The sequence below is a fragment of the Cucumis melo genome, chromosome 11 (genome assembly GCF_025177605.1).
Source record: "Cucumis melo cultivar AY chromosome 11, USDA_Cmelo_AY_1.0, whole genome shotgun sequence".
NCBI lineage: Eukaryota > Viridiplantae > Streptophyta > Magnoliopsida > Cucurbitales > Cucurbitaceae > Cucumis > Cucumis melo.
This window is the reverse complement of record NC_066867.1, coordinates 33,709,624-33,729,160: the sequence shown is the minus strand read 5'-3', so window position 1 is coordinate 33,729,160 and position 19,537 is coordinate 33,709,624. Positions and strand designations below refer to the sequence as shown.

The window sequence follows — 19,537 nt, the reverse complement described above, 5'->3', positions numbered from 1 at the left end:
GGTCATTCAGAAAGATTTAACCAAATTATGGGGATGACGAAATCAAGATCTTTGCTAAACCTAACGTATTATAATTACATCATTAAAAGCACCAATCAATGCCTAAACAAGAGAAAAGCTCAAAATATCTAGATCAGCCAAAAAAATATAATTGTACACATATTCTAAAACTATAGAATTTGCACTCCATAATCAGAGGGCACAACAAACACAGCAGCTCAATCAAAGAGCGCTTAAGCAAAAACGAACTTTATACATATGTTCTAAACTATAGGATTTGCACTCCCATAATCATCGGAGTGCACACAATAGCTGAGCTCTAGTCAAACAAAAGGCGACGCCTTACTGACTTCGAAAGAGTGGAAGAACTTGATGCTCTCCTCTTTCCCGTGCTCGTCTCCTCGTCCTCATTTGTTGAATCTGTTGTATCTGCTGTTTGTTGTTGTGTTTTTGTTGCACGGTAGAACTCAGTAATACTTAACTGGACACCTTTTGCTTTCGATGAATCAGACTTTCCGCTAGTCCCACAAGCCGGGGTGCTTGGGGTCTTCTGCCTTTTCATTTCCTTTAGTTCCAACCAAGAATTTTCAAAACATAAGTGAAAATTATTCACTGCTGCGTAAGATATATCCATCACACTCACAAACCAACACACAACACAAAGCATTCATCAGTCCTGCACCTCCCTAAACGAAAGCACAGAAACTAAGCTTTTATATAGCTAAGCCATTCCCATATTTTCAGTGTTACCGTACAACAAAAGATACAAGAAAGAAATGAAGGATTGAACAAAAAACACATGATGATTACCTTTTCCTGCAAAAATTTGGCAGCCTGTTCAGGATAAGCAGCGCCAACAAGCTCCATATTCTCGTCAGTCAATAGAAACGAGCATCCATCTTGAATATGAATTTTAGGAGAATCAAATTCATCTGTCAAATCCACTGCTTCATCGACATCAATGGCATCTTCTGGCCCAGTGCCAAATTCCCCCAAAGAGTCTTCATACATAACGTTGCTAATTGCAGGGACGGCCTTTTTCCATTTGACAACATAAAAGGAATGTCCAAATCTTATTTTCTCTCTAAGTATAGAATCAAACTCGTACTGGCCGAAAAGCAAAGTTTGAATTGGATTATTAGCCATTTCTCTGAGAAAAATGGTGGATAGCATGGGAAGCATCCTCTGACGAATGTACGATGGCTCCCACTGTAGATGAAAAACTAAAAAATCAACTAACAATTCAGTTCTTGGGCTTCCCCAGGATAAGACAAGGTCATCATCTGCAGCAGAATGAGATCAAATGAGATAACAATGTAATATGTGCACACGTTATTCAAGACAATCTTAGACACTAACTAAAAAAAGAGGGAAAAGGCATTCTCAAACAAACTGACACTTCATTTAATATAGCCAACCAATAGGTGTTCATTGAAAACAATAACTCTCTAAGAGTATATCGTCACATAAAGGAAGAAGATGGAGGTGTTGCTAAAAAATAATGGCATCTGCTGCCTGAACCAGTGCGCTTAAAAAATTCATCAGTTATGGATCACAGCAGAACCCAGAGATATGTTCATCAAACCATATGCACTGTTACCCATATTTGCTACTTGAAATGCAAACATGGACTCATACCACTAAAATAACTGTGATTGTCACACTGGTACATCTGAATAAGTTCACTACTGGGAAAATTTGGCTCCATAGCAATCTTGTTGCAAACTCTTAATCGCCAATTTTCTTGCTTCTTTTTCTCTTTTTCTTCTCGATCCTGCCCACCATGAACAGAAAAATGTCTTTTCAACAAACAAAAAGAAAATGTTTATCAGGTAAAAGAAGCAAACAAAGCAGAGAAATCATTACAAATAGTGGATGCTAATAGGACAAAGACTAAAAAATTGTGATTCATACAGATCACAATGCAGAGGAAAATAAAATAAAGGGAAACGACAATGAGGTACCGTATCACATGAGGAACAATTGCATTTAAATCCATCAGGCTTTTTGATACAACCTTCGCCATGACTCACATCACAGTATTCACAAGGGAACTTAACGTGGGCTCTTTTGCTGCCTGGATGACCACAGAAGGAACAGTGAGAACACTTGATCTTTCTTGAGTCCGTTTCCGACGATTGTCCATAGTTATTTACCAATTCAAAACCACTTTGAAGCGCTGTAGTATCCTCATTGCCTATTTCATACAATCTGCATAAAACTCCACGGTTTAAACACAGTTAAAATACCGAATAATAACACTATAACTATACTTTTTGGTATTTGGAAAAACATGTAGGCTAAAAGTTACTTATTTAAAATCTGATCATCCGTGTAATCTTGGACGAAACGAACAGCGGTATCCAATCCAACTCCTTGCACGCCATTTAAGTCGTGGTCATTTCCAACCAGGAGAGAGATTGCTATTAAGTGGTTCCTATTCAACCCAAGAGCAGCTTCAATATCTGACATGAAGTAGCATTCAAGTGGTTCCTGCATGTGATGATATTCAAGAGAACATGGTAAGATTAAAGAAGTTACTTGTAAAAGAGGACTCGTATAGATAGGAGTACATGCTTTTGAATTGGGATGGATGCTTTTAATTACACATTTGGCACCAAACAAAAAGGCATCACTGTCAGCTGTGATGCAGGCATCCACAAAGCCTTTTTGGTTCAACTCAGCACATAGAGCTTCAGCTTCACCCTTGGCTTCTAAAACGGGCACCCCAAATAGCTCAAGCAGTTCCTAAGAAACAGCTATTAGTAAGACACGCAATGGGCATTGCATCCATCAAATTAAACAATAGCATCACAGTGTCTGAAAGGATTAACACAATAAGAATGGATTGGCACAAATTAATCCAAAAGTTGAGGAACATGCAGCAGTGACAAAGCTCATGTACACCAACATTGAAGAGACTTTAAAATATGGAATATAATAACAAGAGACCAAGGTGCACAAAGCACCGTTTATCTTCTAAAATCAATTTTTTCTCACGACAGACCTCACTAATCTTCTGGAGACTATACTCACCCAAGATCAACTCCGAGAGGTAATGCAAATTCAAAAAAAAAAAAATTATTACTATTTGACCTCGAGTTTTGGAACTAGGACTTTGGAGGGTATATCCAGACATCCCAAGCCCTTGAAACCATACCATTATCGTTCAGAAGAAAATAAGATCAAGGGAAGTCTAAATTGATGGATATACATATGATGAAATCAGTCAAAGCAAGTGAGACCCTACCACACATTCTTTAACACATTTTGCAAACTTGCGATTTCTGTGAACTGAAATACGATCTTCAACCTTTGGTAGATCAGAAGTGTCAATACCAGATAACCGGAAAAACCTGGCAATCCTCGCCTTGGATTTCAAGGGTGAAGGAGTTCCATCAACTACAAACACAGGAAACGCACCAAACTGCAAAAAACACAACACCATCACCATCAGCTTGAATCAAATCCCACCAAAAATCAACAACTTACTGATGCCATCAACGAAAAACAAAACAAGAGAAACATAATCAACTTACACCAGAAAAATTATAACCAACCAAATTCCCAATTTATTTTCAATTTTTTTTTTATCTTACTCACTATGCAATGACAAAAGGGGATAACCAAAGAAAGTTCATAAAAATCAATAATTATCTGAAATTCTTATACCCACAAGATCAATTCCCACAACGGCACGAGAATTTATTCGCGAAATTCTTGCACCCAAAGAAACAAAATACTAAACTAAAAGAAGACCTTGGCAAAGAGAGTGATGGTGCGGAAGAATGTGAGCCTCAAATGGGGGCTTCGAGAAGTGGATTTAATGGCGGTCTCGTGCTGGACTATCCAGAAAGAAAGGTCTACGGCGACCCGCTTGTTCCTGAGGAAATCAAAGCCCTCAGTTCGAGCGTTAGGTTTCAGTAAATCCCAGAAATGGCCTCCGACTCCCATTGTGCATCGAGTGATTCAGAAATGGGTTCATGAAATCAAGAGAAAGTAGGAGTTTTTCGTTGTAGTGATTGATTGATAGTTTGAGAAGAAGATGTTGATCTTCATTTTTTTCTCTGAGCAGAAACTTCAATTTTCAGAATATTGATGGTTTGTTACCGTTACAACGTTTAGAAAGGGCCATAGTTTCTTTTCTTTTTTTTTTTTCTTTGTTTTTTTTTCCTTAAAATTCCATAAATGGGATTTGGGCTGCCCCAATTTTGGGCCCTTAGCCTCGCCATACTCGATTTCAAACGGTAACTTTATTTTCTAATTATATTTATAATTACGTTTGGCCTGTGTGTGTTTAGAATATCACATAACATTCGAACGAAATCGAATTTTGGATTCTCCGATTAATGGATTCGTGTTGAGAATGGTGTGCTGGGACTTTGGAACACACCCCTCTTCAACTGTCTGATTTATAAAAATTAAGTTATTCCTAACAAATATTGAAGTATTTAACGACTCATTCAACCGTCTAATCTCCTTTTTTTTTTTTTTGTTATTAAAAAAAAAAAGTAACAAATTGACAATCTAAATCTAAGAAGAAAAGGAGAACAAGTTATATATCTTTTTAAATTTGTGCAGTCACCCTTTTAAGAAAAAGAGTAGGCTTCAAATTGGAAAATAATTAAAGAACACCAACGAAAATATAATTATGATAATTAACTCATCTCCAATCTATAATTAAGAATTTTGACATTTAGTCCAATTTGCACAAAGTTTCGAAATTATTCCTAAACCCATTATTAATCATAAAAACTCACTTGTCTTGCTCCTATTTGATCAAAAAAATAGAAAATATGTGGTATTAGAGACCACGATCAAACTAAAATGCTACATTAAAACTAAATTGAAATAATCTATTAAGGATGGAATCTATTTTTGCCACTTGAAAGTAAATTAGTCATGAGTATCAATTTTTAATTTAAACAAATAATCGTACAACTTTAAACATAATAATTTTGATATATACAAAAATACATGGGTGAGGGCAAGGGATACACACACAGTTATTTCGAAATCGATTTTAAGTTGAAATAGATTCATGTATCGTTGTGTTGTTGGGGCTTGGATCGGGAGAAATTATAGTGGAAGTATTGGTAATGTTAGGATTTGCAAACTTATGTAAATAGTTCATACCAATACGGATGGAATATAATAGGTAGATAGTATATCCACAAATTGAACTTTACAAGTTAATAGAGCTCGTAGTTTAGTTTAGTTTCATACATATGAGGAGATCAACATTATATATATATATATATATATATTTACTATGTGTAAAAGGTGGGATATCAAATAACTTGATACTTCACCCTATCCTATTCATGTCACTACATTTGTGTTAATAAGTTGAGTTTGTTTCAAAACATAAAATTATGACATGCATATTTGACTTCACACTTTTGGACATAATAATTGACCCAAACAGATTTGTTTTTTCAAAGCAGCCGTATGTAATATAAAGCTTCTGGAATTCACCTTTATTATATTGCACCCCAACTTTGACGGTAATTAGTAATGTCTAATATGTATGAATCAACACCATTTATCCCTATATTTCTCTGCACATATATTTATTAAGTTATTAAAAAAAACAACTTACTATGCATGTTTTGTTAAGATAAAATGAAAAGTTAAACGATTATATAAAAATCAAATTTATAAACAAATTATCTTGATGAAAGTTCTGATTATTTCTAAAATGACTCTAAAAGAAAAGTCTAAGTGGAATGAAAATTGAGGTGTATATGAGGAAGCATCGTTTGATGGTGGTAGCGTGGAATTGCAAGACCGCCATAGCTGACCTCTCTTCTCCCCCTTAACTGAAGTTTATGATATATATATATAGACCAAAATGAAAATGAAGAATGATTTTGGTAACTGTGAACTACTGATATATCTCTGGTGTCTCCCATGGCTTCCTACTTCTCTGTTTTCATAACTGTGATGGCGCTGATCATGGTGGTGGCCTCTGCAGAATCCAAGCCTTGCAACGACATCTATGTTGTCAAAGAAGGGGAGACGTTGCACACAATCAGCGCCAAGTGCAGGGATCCCTTCATTGTTGACAACAATCCCCACATTCAAGACTCCGATGATGTTTTCCCAGGACTCCTCATCCAAATTACCCCTACCCTCATCAACTCCAGGAAGTTGCTTCTGTAAATTCATTCATTCACAATCCATTCTTCATCTTCTTTTATACTTTTCTCATTTTTATGGAATTGTTTCTGTAATCATCATCTTTAATTTTCTCTGTTTATTATTACTTCTACACATGTATTGTATATGAACCAAGTAATCATGAAATTTTCCCGGAATCTATACATCTACCTGTCGGTAATCTTTACAAACTGCTATAATTCCTGATTGGACAATAAAATCTGAGTTGCAACCCAACACTTTGACGTAATACTTCTCTCTTTCTAACAACTAACGTCTATTCCTTTTCAAAAAAAAAAAAGTAAACTAGCCAACCTCTTATCCTCTCCCTTTTCTATGTTTACACTAAAATTATAATTTACCCATTTATTACAATATTCTAAGCTTGATTCACAAAATCCCTTAGACACGTAACAGGGATTAGATATGATAAGTTCTGTCTCTTTAACACTTCAAACACATAACAAGGATCTAAAATCCAAACGAGGAATTTCATATCCCATCCTTCAAGGGAGTTTTAATGATATATACTTCCTTTATAACTGACAAAAATGTTACAAGTAGATCCAAAGACTTGTTGACTATAGAAACAATCCCAAAAATCATCAATCAGTAGCCTTAATATACAACAACACAAAAACTACTTCCACTAAGAAGTTCCAGATACCTCAAGGCTAGAATCATGAACTCTGTTGATGAAGCATCAGAATCATCAGTCCAAATTCATTTCACAAATGGCACTCCAGAAGACACCCGATTCGCGTACTCCTCATACTCATGGCCAAAAAACTGTCTCAAGAAGTACTCTTCATACGGAATCCGTTCGGCAAAGAAGTGCCAAACCACAACAGCAAATGCAATGGTTGAAATGGGATTACAGAGCATGATTTGAGTGCCAACTGCCCACATGAGGAAACCACTGTATCCAGGATGGCGGACAAAGCTATAGACTCCATGAGTAACCAGGTGGTGATGGTCCTCATGATAGATCTTGATCAGATGTGTAAAACACCGGCCTGCAGTTATGATGGCCAGTTTACGGACGATTTCTCCAACTACAACCATTGCAAGGCCTGTCTGACTAACCCACCAGTATTCCTTCAGACTGGGACACAACACAATTTCAAGAAAGTACTCTAAGAAAGATAAGATCATTGCCAAGAGGTAGTTTTTGCTAATCAGAAGGGACTTTAGAGTAACATTGGATCTCCCATGAATGCCAACGGCTAAGATATATTCAGAAGTGTGAAAGAAGATGATTGCAGCTACCATCTGAGACAACTGTCTGCATGCGGTGTAACTGAATATTTCTGTCATGTTTTCTGACGGCAAAGTATGAGATACGGCCTCTCCCACACCCAAAAAACGAATTCAAAATGTATTATAGGATCTTAGTTCAGACCTGAAAATGACGCAGAGCCATATAACACCAACATAGGGAAATTCTTATGTAGAAAACGCTGGAGATCCTTTATGCAAAACATCTGATATGTGAACAATTAAACCAGGTTCGTAAAACAGAATATCAGGGATGGATACTAAAGATTTTACAAATCTCCTCTTGGAGTTGTGGGCGGCAAAAGAGAAGTTTGATTTTGGAAGATAGATGTGAAAAGAAAACCCTAAAAGAAGAGATGAGAAGAAGAAGAGATGAGAAGTTATGGTCTTCGAAGAAAAGTAACAAAAAGAAAACCTTATAATATTAGTCAATGAAAATTCAAAAGAAAATGTAGTATTACCTTTTACCTACCGAGGGTTGGGCCCTTGCTGGTAATTGGTTAGGGTTACACCTGACCTGGAGGTGGCGTCGTTCACCGTTGGGAGACTTGGGTTGGATGTTGTAGCGAGAGACCGCCTCAGATCTGGAAGCCTAGAGTTTGAGTGGTTCGTGTGACATAACTGAGAAGGGAGTTGGCGCCATCGACGCCGAGACTATTCCAAAGTGGGTCTCGTCTGTGGGCAATGGGGTTAAGCCCAAATTCAAAACCAAAACCCAGGCCCATCAGTTTTTAAAGTTTTGATATTAGATATGATAAATGCCAAGTGGTGGTATATGAAGGAATCAGAATGAAGTTGATGGGGGAGGGGCATATTGGAAGCTTAAAGAGGGTGGGATGGTGAACCCTAGAATCATACAAGCCTACCATTTCCAACCCAACCCCCCAATTGTTGCCCCACTTTTGTTCCCTTTCCTCTTTTAAATTCCCCTACATACAACCTATATGCCATCCCACATTCACGTTCCTCTTCTCTTACCTTTTAAATTTCACTTTACTTTTTATGTGGATACATATCACACTATCTTCCCATGTTTTAAAATAATCACCCTCCATTCTTGTCTTTGTTTTTATATGTGTTTTCTTTGAAACTAGTTTGTAATTTAGCTCTTAACCTACTTCTATTGTTATTGTGCTGTTGCAAAATTGAGAGGAGCATTAATTCAAAATTTATAAATTGTTTCTAAAAGGTCCAAAAAAAATTTTAAAAAATGAAAATTGAAAAGAAAGATTGAGAAAAAGAAAGGAAAAGTATGTGGACCTGAAGAAGCACTTTCACTCCCACTTCCAAGTTCACTTTCTCCTCTCTTCTCTACAAAAACAAATTTTGGAAGAAGATAAAGCAGAAGGAGCTTTACAAAAACAGCGTTGCAACCACTCCTCCATTAATATATAATTCTCATCGACCAAGATTTTTGCAGAAAAGAGGTACTTACTACTGCTACTCACCTTAATTTCAAATTTTTACCACCTTACACACACACACATGTTCCAATTTATCATATTTTAATTTAATTTTCTTTGTTTTAATGTACACACAGCTTCTACTTACTTAATTTATTCATTGCTTTCATAAGTTTAGATGAAAAGTTCGTGTGTAATTGGAGGGGAGGCTTCTTCTTCCATCCTCATATATGAACAATATGATTTTTTCTCTCCCCATTTTGGGTTGGAAATAGAGAAATAAATAAATCCGTATAAAAGTTTACATTTCAGTTTAAATTTAATTTAAACAGATAGTAAGAGTAGCATAATCTTTATGTCACTATCAACTCTCCATTAATTGTTTCTGCCTATAATCTTCACCATACGGTCATATCTTTTTCTTGTTTTAAATCGTAATCTGTAGTATCTTTTTAATTCAAAATTAAGATAAGTTTTTGGAAATTGTTAAACACACTTTATTTAGTCAATCTAAATCCATTATAATTTTTATAAACTACTACAAACGTCCTTTAATTATATATTTTAAAGTAATCATGAAAAGGATTAAAATTAGTCAGTTTTGTGAGGAGCATCTAATTTATGTAGGTCCAGTAAATAAAAGTTTTGAAATAGTGTAGCTAATTCATGATATTTAAATAATGTTTACTATAGATAAATCTTAACTCCAAACACCTTTGAATAGGTCGTTTAAATTTCTTAAACTAACTTTTTCTATGTTTTACGAGCTATGATTTATTTTTTAATATACTAAATGACTTTAAATGGTTTATGAAATAAAAAAAGAATAAATAACCAATATATTTGACTTTAGAGATGTCCATTTAACTCGTGGGGTCAGGGACCCACCCTAAACAAGATGGGAAATCCCCAAAAAAATACATTACCGACCTCGACCGAAAAGAAAAAAATTTATATAAATACATACATATATATATATATATATAGGAAACCAATCCCCATGAGAAAATTCATGGGGACGAGGAATGGGATAGGAGGGTAGGGACGAGGACTGAGAGTGGCATCCCCGTCCTCGCCTCGCCCGTGGATATCTTTACTTAACTTATTTCATTAACTAATAGTATGTTAGCTACATATACACAAGAAGAAAGAACAATTTTATTAGAAAATGCTACAAGAATAACCTCGTCTAACTAGATTACTTTTAAGATTATTGAAAATATTTCTAAATATAACAAAAAATTTAAAATGCAAGAGCCCAACAAAACACTAAACTAAAATTTTGAAATATTTTATAACCATTCAAACATTTAAAACAACTAGTAAAAGACACATGCATGGGACGACATATAATACGTAGCTTTAAATTATAGTAAACGTTATATGTATATGTTTAGGTTATACTAAATTTAAATATACGAAATTCAAAATATAATAGAATAAGTTACAATAATTAGATTAAAATATAAGAATTTAAATACAAATTTCTTTACGAACAATATTTCTTTTTATACAATTCGAAGGTAACTTATTGTTACCTATGAGGTTGATCCAATTTTTTGTTGTCTTCTCTGAAATTCCTCTAAATAGTGTAACATAAAGTTGACTATGAGAAAACACATTTTTCAGGAAGACATATGCATCAAACATAGTTTGTCTTTATGTTTTGCTAATCGTTATTGCAAAGCATAAATTAATGAGAAATTGTTTTCTCTTGAACTTGAATGGATATTCATTTTCATTTGGTGGGTTTAATAGTATTTGTGGAATAAAAACTTGTTTTCCTCTATGATCACCTATTGCTATGGTATTTCAACATGTATAATTTTTTTGTTAAATGATCCATATATCATCAATCTTATCCCATTACACAATTCATTGGATTGATCCAAATTTCTCAATAGTAATATTAGTAGACAAAAATCAATGAAGCCTTTTATATAATAGAAAAAATATTACAAAAATATTTCAACTCTAAAGTCTTTAAATTTGTATTGTTAACTAAAATTAATAAAATATTTAATTTATAACTAATTTCTAAAATATAAATGAAAAACTAACTGCATTCTAGTAAACTTAACTATAATCCATTAAGAAACAGTTGGTAAATAAAAAACTATTTACATTCAACTTTTTACACCGTATTTTAATTTTATTAAATTTAAGTAAAATTAATTATAGGGAAGAAAGTGTGTATTTTAGAATTGAAAAAATAGAATTTAAAATAAATTTACCATACAACCCTTATAACATAGACAATGGAGAGAAGTTTCTGTCTGCATGGTATAGATTTTCGTAAATAATCAAATAAAGGAAAATAAATACACGAATTCGATTATGTGGCATTGCGACGCGACTATACGTGCTATAAATAACATCACTACCCGAAAAAGAAATGGTACTGCTAAGAGCTAACACTAACAATTAACATAACGACCATTAACATGTAAACCGATCTATGCTCCATTTCGACCCAAACAATTTGTAATGGTGAGTAGAAGAAGACGAAGAAGAAGAACAGAAGCATCCAATCAGGACAACTGGGTTGCAGATTCGGAGTTATATTGGAAAAGATCAAGAAGGAAGAGAAACAGAACAATTCTGATAAGTACCAGTATGATGGAATCGTAAATGAAGATCGAAGGGGGAAATGAATTGCGAACGCAGCAAAAAATATATATAAACTGAAGTTTGAAAGCTCCCTTCTATATACCGTACCAGTTAAGTTAGGGCAATGCCACGAGAGCAAGGACAAGAAATTGGGGGTGTGACTGCAGGATATAAACAATAATGTTTGTCTTCTCACGCTAAGCCATTCCTCCAACTTTCCTAATCTTTTCTTTTTCATTCGGTTTCCCCTTGGACACCGGTTTACTTTCCCCAATTTTGTAATGCCTTTTTCTTCTTCATCTTCATAATTTCTTGCACATTATCACTCACTCCCGGCCTCTATACAACATAACGTACCTCTAAGCTTGTAAACAATCAGTCCAAACGGACTTTAATTGGAAGTAAAATCATTTTCATATGATTTTATACTACATTATATTCTTGACAGATTTAATACGTCCAAAAACTGAAGACGATCCATTTTTGTTTTGTCAATTGTTTTGTAATTTGTTTTCTTTCTTTTGACTATGTCTAATGGTGAGTTTGTTTACTGGCTCAAGGATATGGTTGCATTCGGCAAGAAGTTGAGAGAATTGCAGATTCCAGAATGGCGAGAGTATGTCTAATTAAGCTCAACTAACTTTATTCACGAATATTGATTGTTAATTAAATATGTATCTCAATTTTACGCGGTGCATGGTTTGATGTTTTCTGAGTTTCGTATGATTTGATTTTGATTGCAGTTTCGTTAAACTGAATTTAGCAGAACACTTTTTCAACTACTTTTAATTGCCTAAAAAAACTTTCATGCCCTTCTAACTAATTATACTAAAAGTAGATCTTCTTTTTTAACTTATTAAGTATAGTTTGATAAATTTTTCTGAAGGCTCAACTTAGAATTGGTTTTACCACTCATTAACTGATGGTCTCGTGCATTTAAAACTTGTGTGCTCATGTAACTAACGCAATTTACAAGCTACACGTTTCGATGAAAAAAATCTCAAAATTTCTTGTCCAACTGAAATTGAGAACGTCAACATTTTCTTTCCTTTTGATATCCTTTATCATACATACATACACACATTCGTGCATGTATGTATGTACTTTATCAAAGTTGATAAAGTTACTTTATGACTACTAGAATGGGTTAGAATCATCTTGTGCATTGAAAATTCACTATTTTTGCACATATTTCATAGCACATTTCTTTCATATGAAATACCCCAATCATCATATGAATAAAGGTGCAATTACATGTTCATTTTTCTTATGACAGGCACTATATCAATTATAAGTTAATGAAGAAGAAAGTTAACAGATATACTCAGCAAATAGAGATTGGAACACAAAATGACTACTATGTGCTCAGGGACTTCTCAAGATTATTAGATATTCAGGTAAATATGTAAATGCATTAACGATCGCATTGACAGTGCTTTTACGTCAAGGACCTTGGTTATGTTCAGAAATACAGACTTTACCATGGTCGACATCTCAACTACATTTCACAAATGGTTTTGCTTGATTGTCATATCCTAAGTGACTATATTATATTGCTGAAATTTTATCTTTTATACGCTCCTCAGTATTATGACAGGCAATAAATTTCTTTAGTTGGTTAAGTTGCAGTTGACTTGTTACAGATTACTTAACGCACGTCTAATCTCAAGGGAATGTCCTTACTACTTAGGCCCAACCACACGTTACATTTCAATAACAGTTGAGAAAGGTCACAAACAGCTAGTGGCCAGTGCAAAAACAAAACTGATGGCAAAATAGAAGAAACCAGCCATGTCAAAATTATCTTACGAATGAGTCTGTTTAATATCTTGAAATTGCCTTGACAATAGCTAAACAATAGGGAACCTATATCAATAGACGTAGTTAGGAACCTTACAGACCATCTTGGAGGGGCTGCTGAAATGAAAGGTCCCTTATGTTAGAAGAGGTAACTTATTTTGGATGCTTTTAGTTTTAGATGGAGGCAAGTAGCTAACTATTTGACCTAAAAAGTATACTACAATTTTTTTCAAGTCTAAGTTTTTTAATAATGGCATGCTAATTGCTATTTCAGATTGAAAAGATTGTTTTATTTTTGTTGGAGCAACAAGGATTACTTGCAATGAGGTTATCTAGTCTTGGTGAAGAGCAAGACGCCCTTTCCCAACAACTTACAGAAGCAAAAGTTGCTGAATTACAGGAACAATATAGAGCAGCTGGACAAGATCTTCTGAGGCTTCTCGCTTTTGTGGAGATAAATGCAATTGGTCTACGCAAGATATTAAAGAAGTTCGATAAACGCTTTGGCTACAAGTTTACAGATTATTATGTCAAAACTCGTGCGAACCATCCTCATTCCCAACTCAAACAAGTTTTTAAGCAAGTGGTAACATACCCAATTTACTTTCATTTTTCTTCTTGTAATTATGATTTAAAGGCTCCTTAGAATTATAAGTTTCCTTGATTTTCTTTTTAGTTGTAGATTGAGCTTTTTGGTAGGAGGTAATAATAACCATATGTTGCATCCAAGCATTGATAGCTTGAAGCTAATTGCTCAGGGTATAGTTGCTGTCGCTGGTGCCATATTTCGTAATCTTGCAGAGCTTGAAGATCATAAAGAGAGTTACATCTCGATATATGATCAACTAGACCTTTCATACCAGGTATTTTCTTATAGGCACTAGAATAGAGTGCACGTGCATTGTGATTACGTTCATTCTTAAATCATAGTTTGGTGAACTTATTTTTGTAATCATATTTCAGTTGGAAGATCAAATTTAAAATTTAAAGAAGCTAATTATTTTTGAGATAGTTGCAAATATAACAACATTTTAAAAGAATTACAAATATAGCAATATTTGTCAAAGTCTATCATTGATAAAACATATTGAAAATATTGGTCTACCACTGAAGAGACCATGAAAGTCTATTAGCTATAGAAGTCTATTACCCATAGGCTTTGCTATATTTAAAAATATTGCTATGCACTTAATTATTGTTCCTAAAATTATATTTACCTTTAAGTTTTTTCACTTTTCTCGATGAAAGCCCAATTTTCCAAGAAAAAGGAAAACCAGAAAACGAAAAAAGAAAAAAGAAAAGAAAAGACAAGATTTTGAACTTTGATGTGCTTCATATAAATAGTTATAGAGATTTACTGATGACGTGCCATGGAATCAGGATTCATGCTATAACTTTCGTCTTAAGCTAAGAAGGGGGACCTATAAATTTATCAATCGTTCTGAAATTTTCATACTTCTTCACTCACTTTATAGTAGTCTACCTTTTCTTTTACTTCTTTCTTTATAAGTGGAGTTTTTCTCTACAAATATTAATTGCAGGACCCTGTAATTGATTCCATCAAAGCAGCTCTAAACAGATTATCAAACTCCACAAATTTTCTTCAATTTTTGGGAAAACATGCCATGCTTTTAGAAGATGGGTTATCAGATCCTGCTGAGAATAACGTTGATGAAAGATATAATTTTATGTCACTTCTTTTGAACTTAGTAAACACATTTTTGTATATGGTAAATACATATATTATTGTCCCAACAGCTGACAACTACACCATGAGCTTGGGAGCTGCCGCTACTGTCTGTGGCATTGTGATTGGGGCAATGCCTGTGGCACAGGTGTTTTCTTCGGTTTATTTCAGTTCTTGGTCAAACAGATCATACATGCAACCACTGGTTTTTAGTAGCATCATTCTTGTAGTGGGAAACACATTGTATGCACTGGCATATGATCTCAAGTCCATCACTGTTCTTCTCGTTGGCCGTCTTTTCTGTGGGTAAGTCACTGCAAATCAAGCATTTATTGTGATTTTGTTACTGGTTGTGGTTATTTGATTTCTAAACTTTATAAAAGCCTCAATTACATTTGTAAAATTTTAATTCATTTAAATGTTTTACTTGCCATTCATTAAATGTTGATGTTACATCCTTATTTTGCATTATGTAACATATAAATGGAAAGAAGGGAGTAGGAACTGGACAACAGGCAAAATTAAATGGCATTACCTATAAAATATTACTTGATGCTTTTGCTTCAAAAGGATGGCAAGTTGTTCGCAGTGCTTTATTTTTGTCCTGCTGTTCATTCTCTTCATCCGACGTAAGTTCAATCAACCAACGTTTGTCTAATAGGCATACCACGTGATTTAGTTAACAACTATGCTACAATATGGAGTCTGGAGATGTAATTGAAAATTTTGAGGTCTGAGATTAAATAGATATAATCCATTGAAAGCTCTGTAATCTAACCTGTATAGATGATTGTCTATTATTTATTTAATCTGAAATTCATGAATATTTTTTTTTATATTTATATATTCTAGGTTGGGTTCTGCAAGAGCAGTTAACCGGCGCTATATTACCGACTGTGTGCCATTGAGATTACGAATGCAAGCTTCTGCAGGATTTGTTAGTGCAAGCGCACTGGGAATGGCATGTGGTCCAGCTCTTGCTTGTGTTTTTCAAAGAAATTTTAAGATATCATTCATTACATTTAATGAGGACACCTTGCCTGGTTGGGCCATGGCTCTTGCATGGCTCATTTTTCTCGTATGGTTGTGCATTTGTTTCAAAGAGCCTTCTTCAGTCATACCATCGGAAGCTTATACAGGTTTGCCAACTAAACTTCTCATTTAGCTTTTTCTCTATTTTTCATCAATGGTTATTTTATTATTTTGCATGCCTTTCCAATTAGATAAATCTCTTACACTCTTCCGCAACCACTAGTGTTATTTTTTGCTAAAACCATTATTTCTAAAGGTCCCCCAAAAATGTTGTGGTCTTATAGGTACACTAGTTTTGAAGCTTAGACATATGATTATATGGATATTTAATTTGAGAAAATGATGGCATTCATATATTCTTCATAATCTAAGAATCTTTACATTTATTGATCTCTTCAATTATAATTGTAATTATTCTAATAATATAATGCATCAATGATATCATTTCATCCGTTTGTGCATTTTGATGAATTAACTTGTGACTATATTATTTAGCTGCTTGTCTAATATAAATTGATTTTATCAAGGAATGTATTGTTGACCTGGTTTAGGAAAAACTGCAATACTTATTTTGGAGAATGGTTGTACGCAACCACTACTTTTAAGCAAAGATGGTAAGCAAGAATGTGCAGATCAAGAATGTGATGATGACGACAATGACGATGGTGGACAATCGAAAAGAAGTCGCAAACCAGTCAATTCAATAATGTTAGCTTATAAGTTACTTACACCATCTGTCAAGGTATTGTTGTACATTCATACTCTTCTTGCTATAATGAATTTTTCATGTATTCTATTCCATGAGTTTTCTCTGTTAGCTTTGAAGTGCTGTTGTGTGAAATGATGTGCTCTAGTCACGGTAGTTGCAATATCATTGTTCTTTTTGTATTTTGTATTTCAAAAGTTCTATTTTCAACTGAAATTGTCCCTCATAATCATTTTTGGAAAAAAAAACGAACATTAACCTGGCATTTATTTTAGAAAGCATTTTTTTTATGTAATCAAACACCATGGAAATATTCCAAAAATATTTGCAATTATTTCAAAATCATGAAAGCTCACTCTCTAATCTATACATTGTTTGGAAAATCAAGGTAGATGGAGCCCTTGAGTGGCAAATAGATCAAGCTCACTATCTAATAACTTGATCTATTGTATCATATGGATATATAATATGAGAAATTACTTTATAAGTTTCTAGGTTTATGAACGCTATGAAATCTTTATATATCTTATTTAGCCAATGTATGGTCAATGGTATATCATATGGACGCCCCTTTCCTTTTTAGTTTCTTCCCTTGAGTGTCAATTCAAGTCAAATGTTTGAGCTTTCATTGACCACAATGTTGTATACTTTCAGGTGCAACTATTTGTATATTTTATGCTAAAATATGCAATGGAAATTGTACTTGCTGAATCGAGTATAATCACAGGCTACTACTTTGTATGGTCGACCACCAATGTTGCAGTCTTTCTAGCATGCCTTGGCTTGACAGTGCTCCCTGTAAACATCATCGTTGGGAACTACCTCAGTAACTTATTCGAAGAAAGGTAGCCCCAAACTTGACTCAACTTATTGCTTGAGTTTACTTTACATTACCTTCTTTTATTTATTGTTTTTTGCTCTGACTAAAAGAACTTTTTATTCGTGATCAAGTATTTTTGTTAAGTAGGAAATTTTTTTTATAAGTTTAGTGGGTGTGTCTATTTAATGCCTAAAATTCAAAAAGTTTTGATGACATCCTAAAACATTGAATCGTGAATTTCTTTTGATTGCCTTTAACAATAGGAACTAAATGTTGGTGTGATATGCTTATGAGATAAATATTGATTAATTTGGTACAACGTGATGGATACGACAGAAATAAGTAGAAAATTAAGAGGCTAAAGTGGGTTATTGACCCAGACTTATATACCAACCACTTTAGTTTATTCATTACATCTCACAACATTTATACATATGTTATGGTAGCATATATGGCCATGTTATAAAAACCTTTTTTCACTGTTTTGTAAGTAATTTCATTTATTTGCTACTCACGTTGCTGTAGTTCTCATGTTCTCACAAATTTGTGTGATCTGCATTATTTCTTTCTACTTTCCCCGCTTATATATGACGTTGATTTCCCTGTAGGCAACTTCTTCTTGCATCTGAAATTATGCTTTGCATAGGCGTAATTATGAGCTTCCATACTTTGATTCCTTACTCAGTACCTCAATATGTGTGCTCGGCTCTAATCACATTTGTCTCTGCTGAAATCCTTGAAGGTAATAATGTAAAATCGTCTCTAAAGTCATTAATAACCAGATTACCAGAACAATCATTCTAATTATTAAACTGATGTAGGTGTAAATTTGTCACTTCTCTCTCGAGTCATGTCTTCTAGACTTTCACGTGGGACTTTTAATGGTGGCTTACTTTCCACCGAAGCTGGAACTATAGCTCGAGTGATTGCGGACGGCACAATAACATTGTCGGGGTACTTGGGTGAAAGTAAGCTCTTGAATGTTACCTTACTTCCTTCACTTTTTATTTGTGTATATGCCATTATAGCAACATGTTTTACCTACAACTCTCTTTACTAATCTTCTTTTCTACTTATTTCTCTTCCATCTGTTATCTCATGTGTAAAATGTGTAAATGATGTACATATCATATGAATAAGCTTAGCTTGAATTGAGAAGAAATCTACCAAGTCTACTGGTAAAGATGAAACTATTTTCGAGACACCGATATGATTTTGTATAAATCTTCTATATTTATGTATATCTTACCGATTCTCTCACCACGTTTCTTACTTTGCTCGTTTTGAACACTCTCAAATCTAAGGAAGTTTTTTCCTCTCTTGTTATAAATTTTAGATATTGTATAGTTTAATTTATTTTTTAGGATTATTAGTGTTATTATTTATGAAAAATTATGGTCTAAAAATGTGAATAGAAACTTTTAATATATGAAATAATACTATGCTACAAGGCGTAGCCTTATTTTCCTAATTTTCTTGCCATAGTATTATAGTATTATACCATTTTGTAGTTCTAATTTTTTTAATACAAGAGAACAAGAAGAATTGTATTATAGCTCTATTAGTCGTTAATATTTTAGAGTTTCTTTATCATATAATATTTTTTTAAAAGTGATTGACTAAAAACTAAACTAAAAAAAGAATAGTTTTTTTTCTTTTAGAATTTGTAAAAGAATTTAGATGGATGTGAAACGTTTCTAAAGGTTTTGTGTGAAAAGCAAAAACAAATTTAAAAAATTAAGAATAAGAAGCGAAATGATATTAAACAGGCCTTTAATTGTTAATTGTTAAAGTGGTTTAATTGGACACAACACCACACTATCTTCACAATGTCCTTTACCTCTTTCCTTCGTTGGAATTTTCAATCACCATAGTACGATCCCAACTCATGCAAATTCTATGGAGAAAAAAAAACCTATGTTTATGGCAGCTGATTGTATGATTACTTTTTTAATAAAAAGAATATCATAATACAAAACAGAGTCTAATACACAAGCCTCCTTAGAAGTAACGAAAGAAAACCAACCAAGCAAGTCAAC

The 19,537-nt window shown here is 33.7% G+C and overlaps 3 protein-coding genes across 11 annotated transcripts; 1 reads left to right on the top strand and 2 right to left on the bottom strand.

Moving 5' to 3' along the window:
• Positions 1-99: 99 nt before the first annotated feature.
• Positions 100-4,130, bottom strand: LOC103499055 (flap endonuclease GEN-like 1). Its single transcript, XM_008461940.3, has 8 exons — positions 3,760-4,130; positions 3,251-3,427; positions 2,578-2,748; positions 2,312-2,493; positions 1,965-2,211; positions 1,639-1,774; positions 811-1,283; positions 100-565 (listed from the first exon to the last, which is right to left on the bottom strand). The coding sequence occupies exons 1-8, from the start codon at positions 3,952-3,954 to the stop codon at positions 320-322; spliced, it is 1,827 nt and encodes a 608-aa protein (XP_008460162.1). The 5' UTR covers positions 3,955-4,130; the 3' UTR covers positions 100-319.
• Positions 4,131-6,634: 2,504 nt separating this feature from the next.
• Positions 6,635-8,248, bottom strand: LOC103499053 (protein-S-isoprenylcysteine O-methyltransferase A-like). 5 transcript variants are annotated; one of them, XM_008461936.3, is made up of 2 exons: positions 7,902-8,248; positions 6,635-7,784 (listed from the first exon to the last, which is right to left on the bottom strand). In XM_008461936.3, the coding sequence occupies exon 2, from the start codon at positions 7,477-7,479 to the stop codon at positions 6,886-6,888; it is 594 nt and encodes a 197-aa protein (XP_008460158.1). In that variant the 5' UTR covers positions 7,480-7,784; positions 7,902-8,248; the 3' UTR covers positions 6,635-6,885. The 5 variants fall into 5 exon arrangements, with proteins under 5 accessions (XP_008460158.1, XP_050934970.1, XP_008460160.1 ...); XM_051079013.1 differs by having other exon boundaries at positions 6,635-7,564; positions 7,913-8,148; XM_008461938.3 differs by having other exon boundaries at positions 6,635-7,646; positions 7,902-8,147.
• A 100-nt stretch (positions 8,249-8,348) lies between these two features.
• Positions 8,349-18,758, top strand: LOC103499052 (SPX domain-containing membrane protein At4g22990-like). Of its 5 annotated transcripts, none has more exons than XM_017047024.2 (11): positions 8,349-8,867; positions 12,014-12,069; positions 12,730-12,850; positions 13,528-13,839; positions 14,012-14,116; positions 14,795-15,246; positions 15,793-16,079; positions 16,524-16,714; positions 17,333-17,523; positions 18,107-18,240; positions 18,320-18,758. In XM_017047024.2, the coding sequence occupies exons 2-11, from the start codon at positions 12,017-12,019 to the stop codon at positions 18,556-18,558; spliced, it is 2,085 nt and encodes a 694-aa protein (XP_016902513.1). In that variant the 5' UTR covers positions 8,349-8,867; positions 12,014-12,016; the 3' UTR covers positions 18,559-18,758. The 5 variants fall into 5 exon arrangements, with proteins under 5 accessions (XP_016902513.1, XP_050934966.1, XP_050934965.1 ...); XM_051079009.1 differs by having other exon boundaries at positions 8,395-8,867; positions 13,654-13,839; XM_051079008.1 differs by lacking the exon at positions 8,349-8,867 and adding an exon at positions 11,241-11,635.
• The last annotated feature ends 779 nt before the right edge of the window (positions 18,759-19,537 follow it).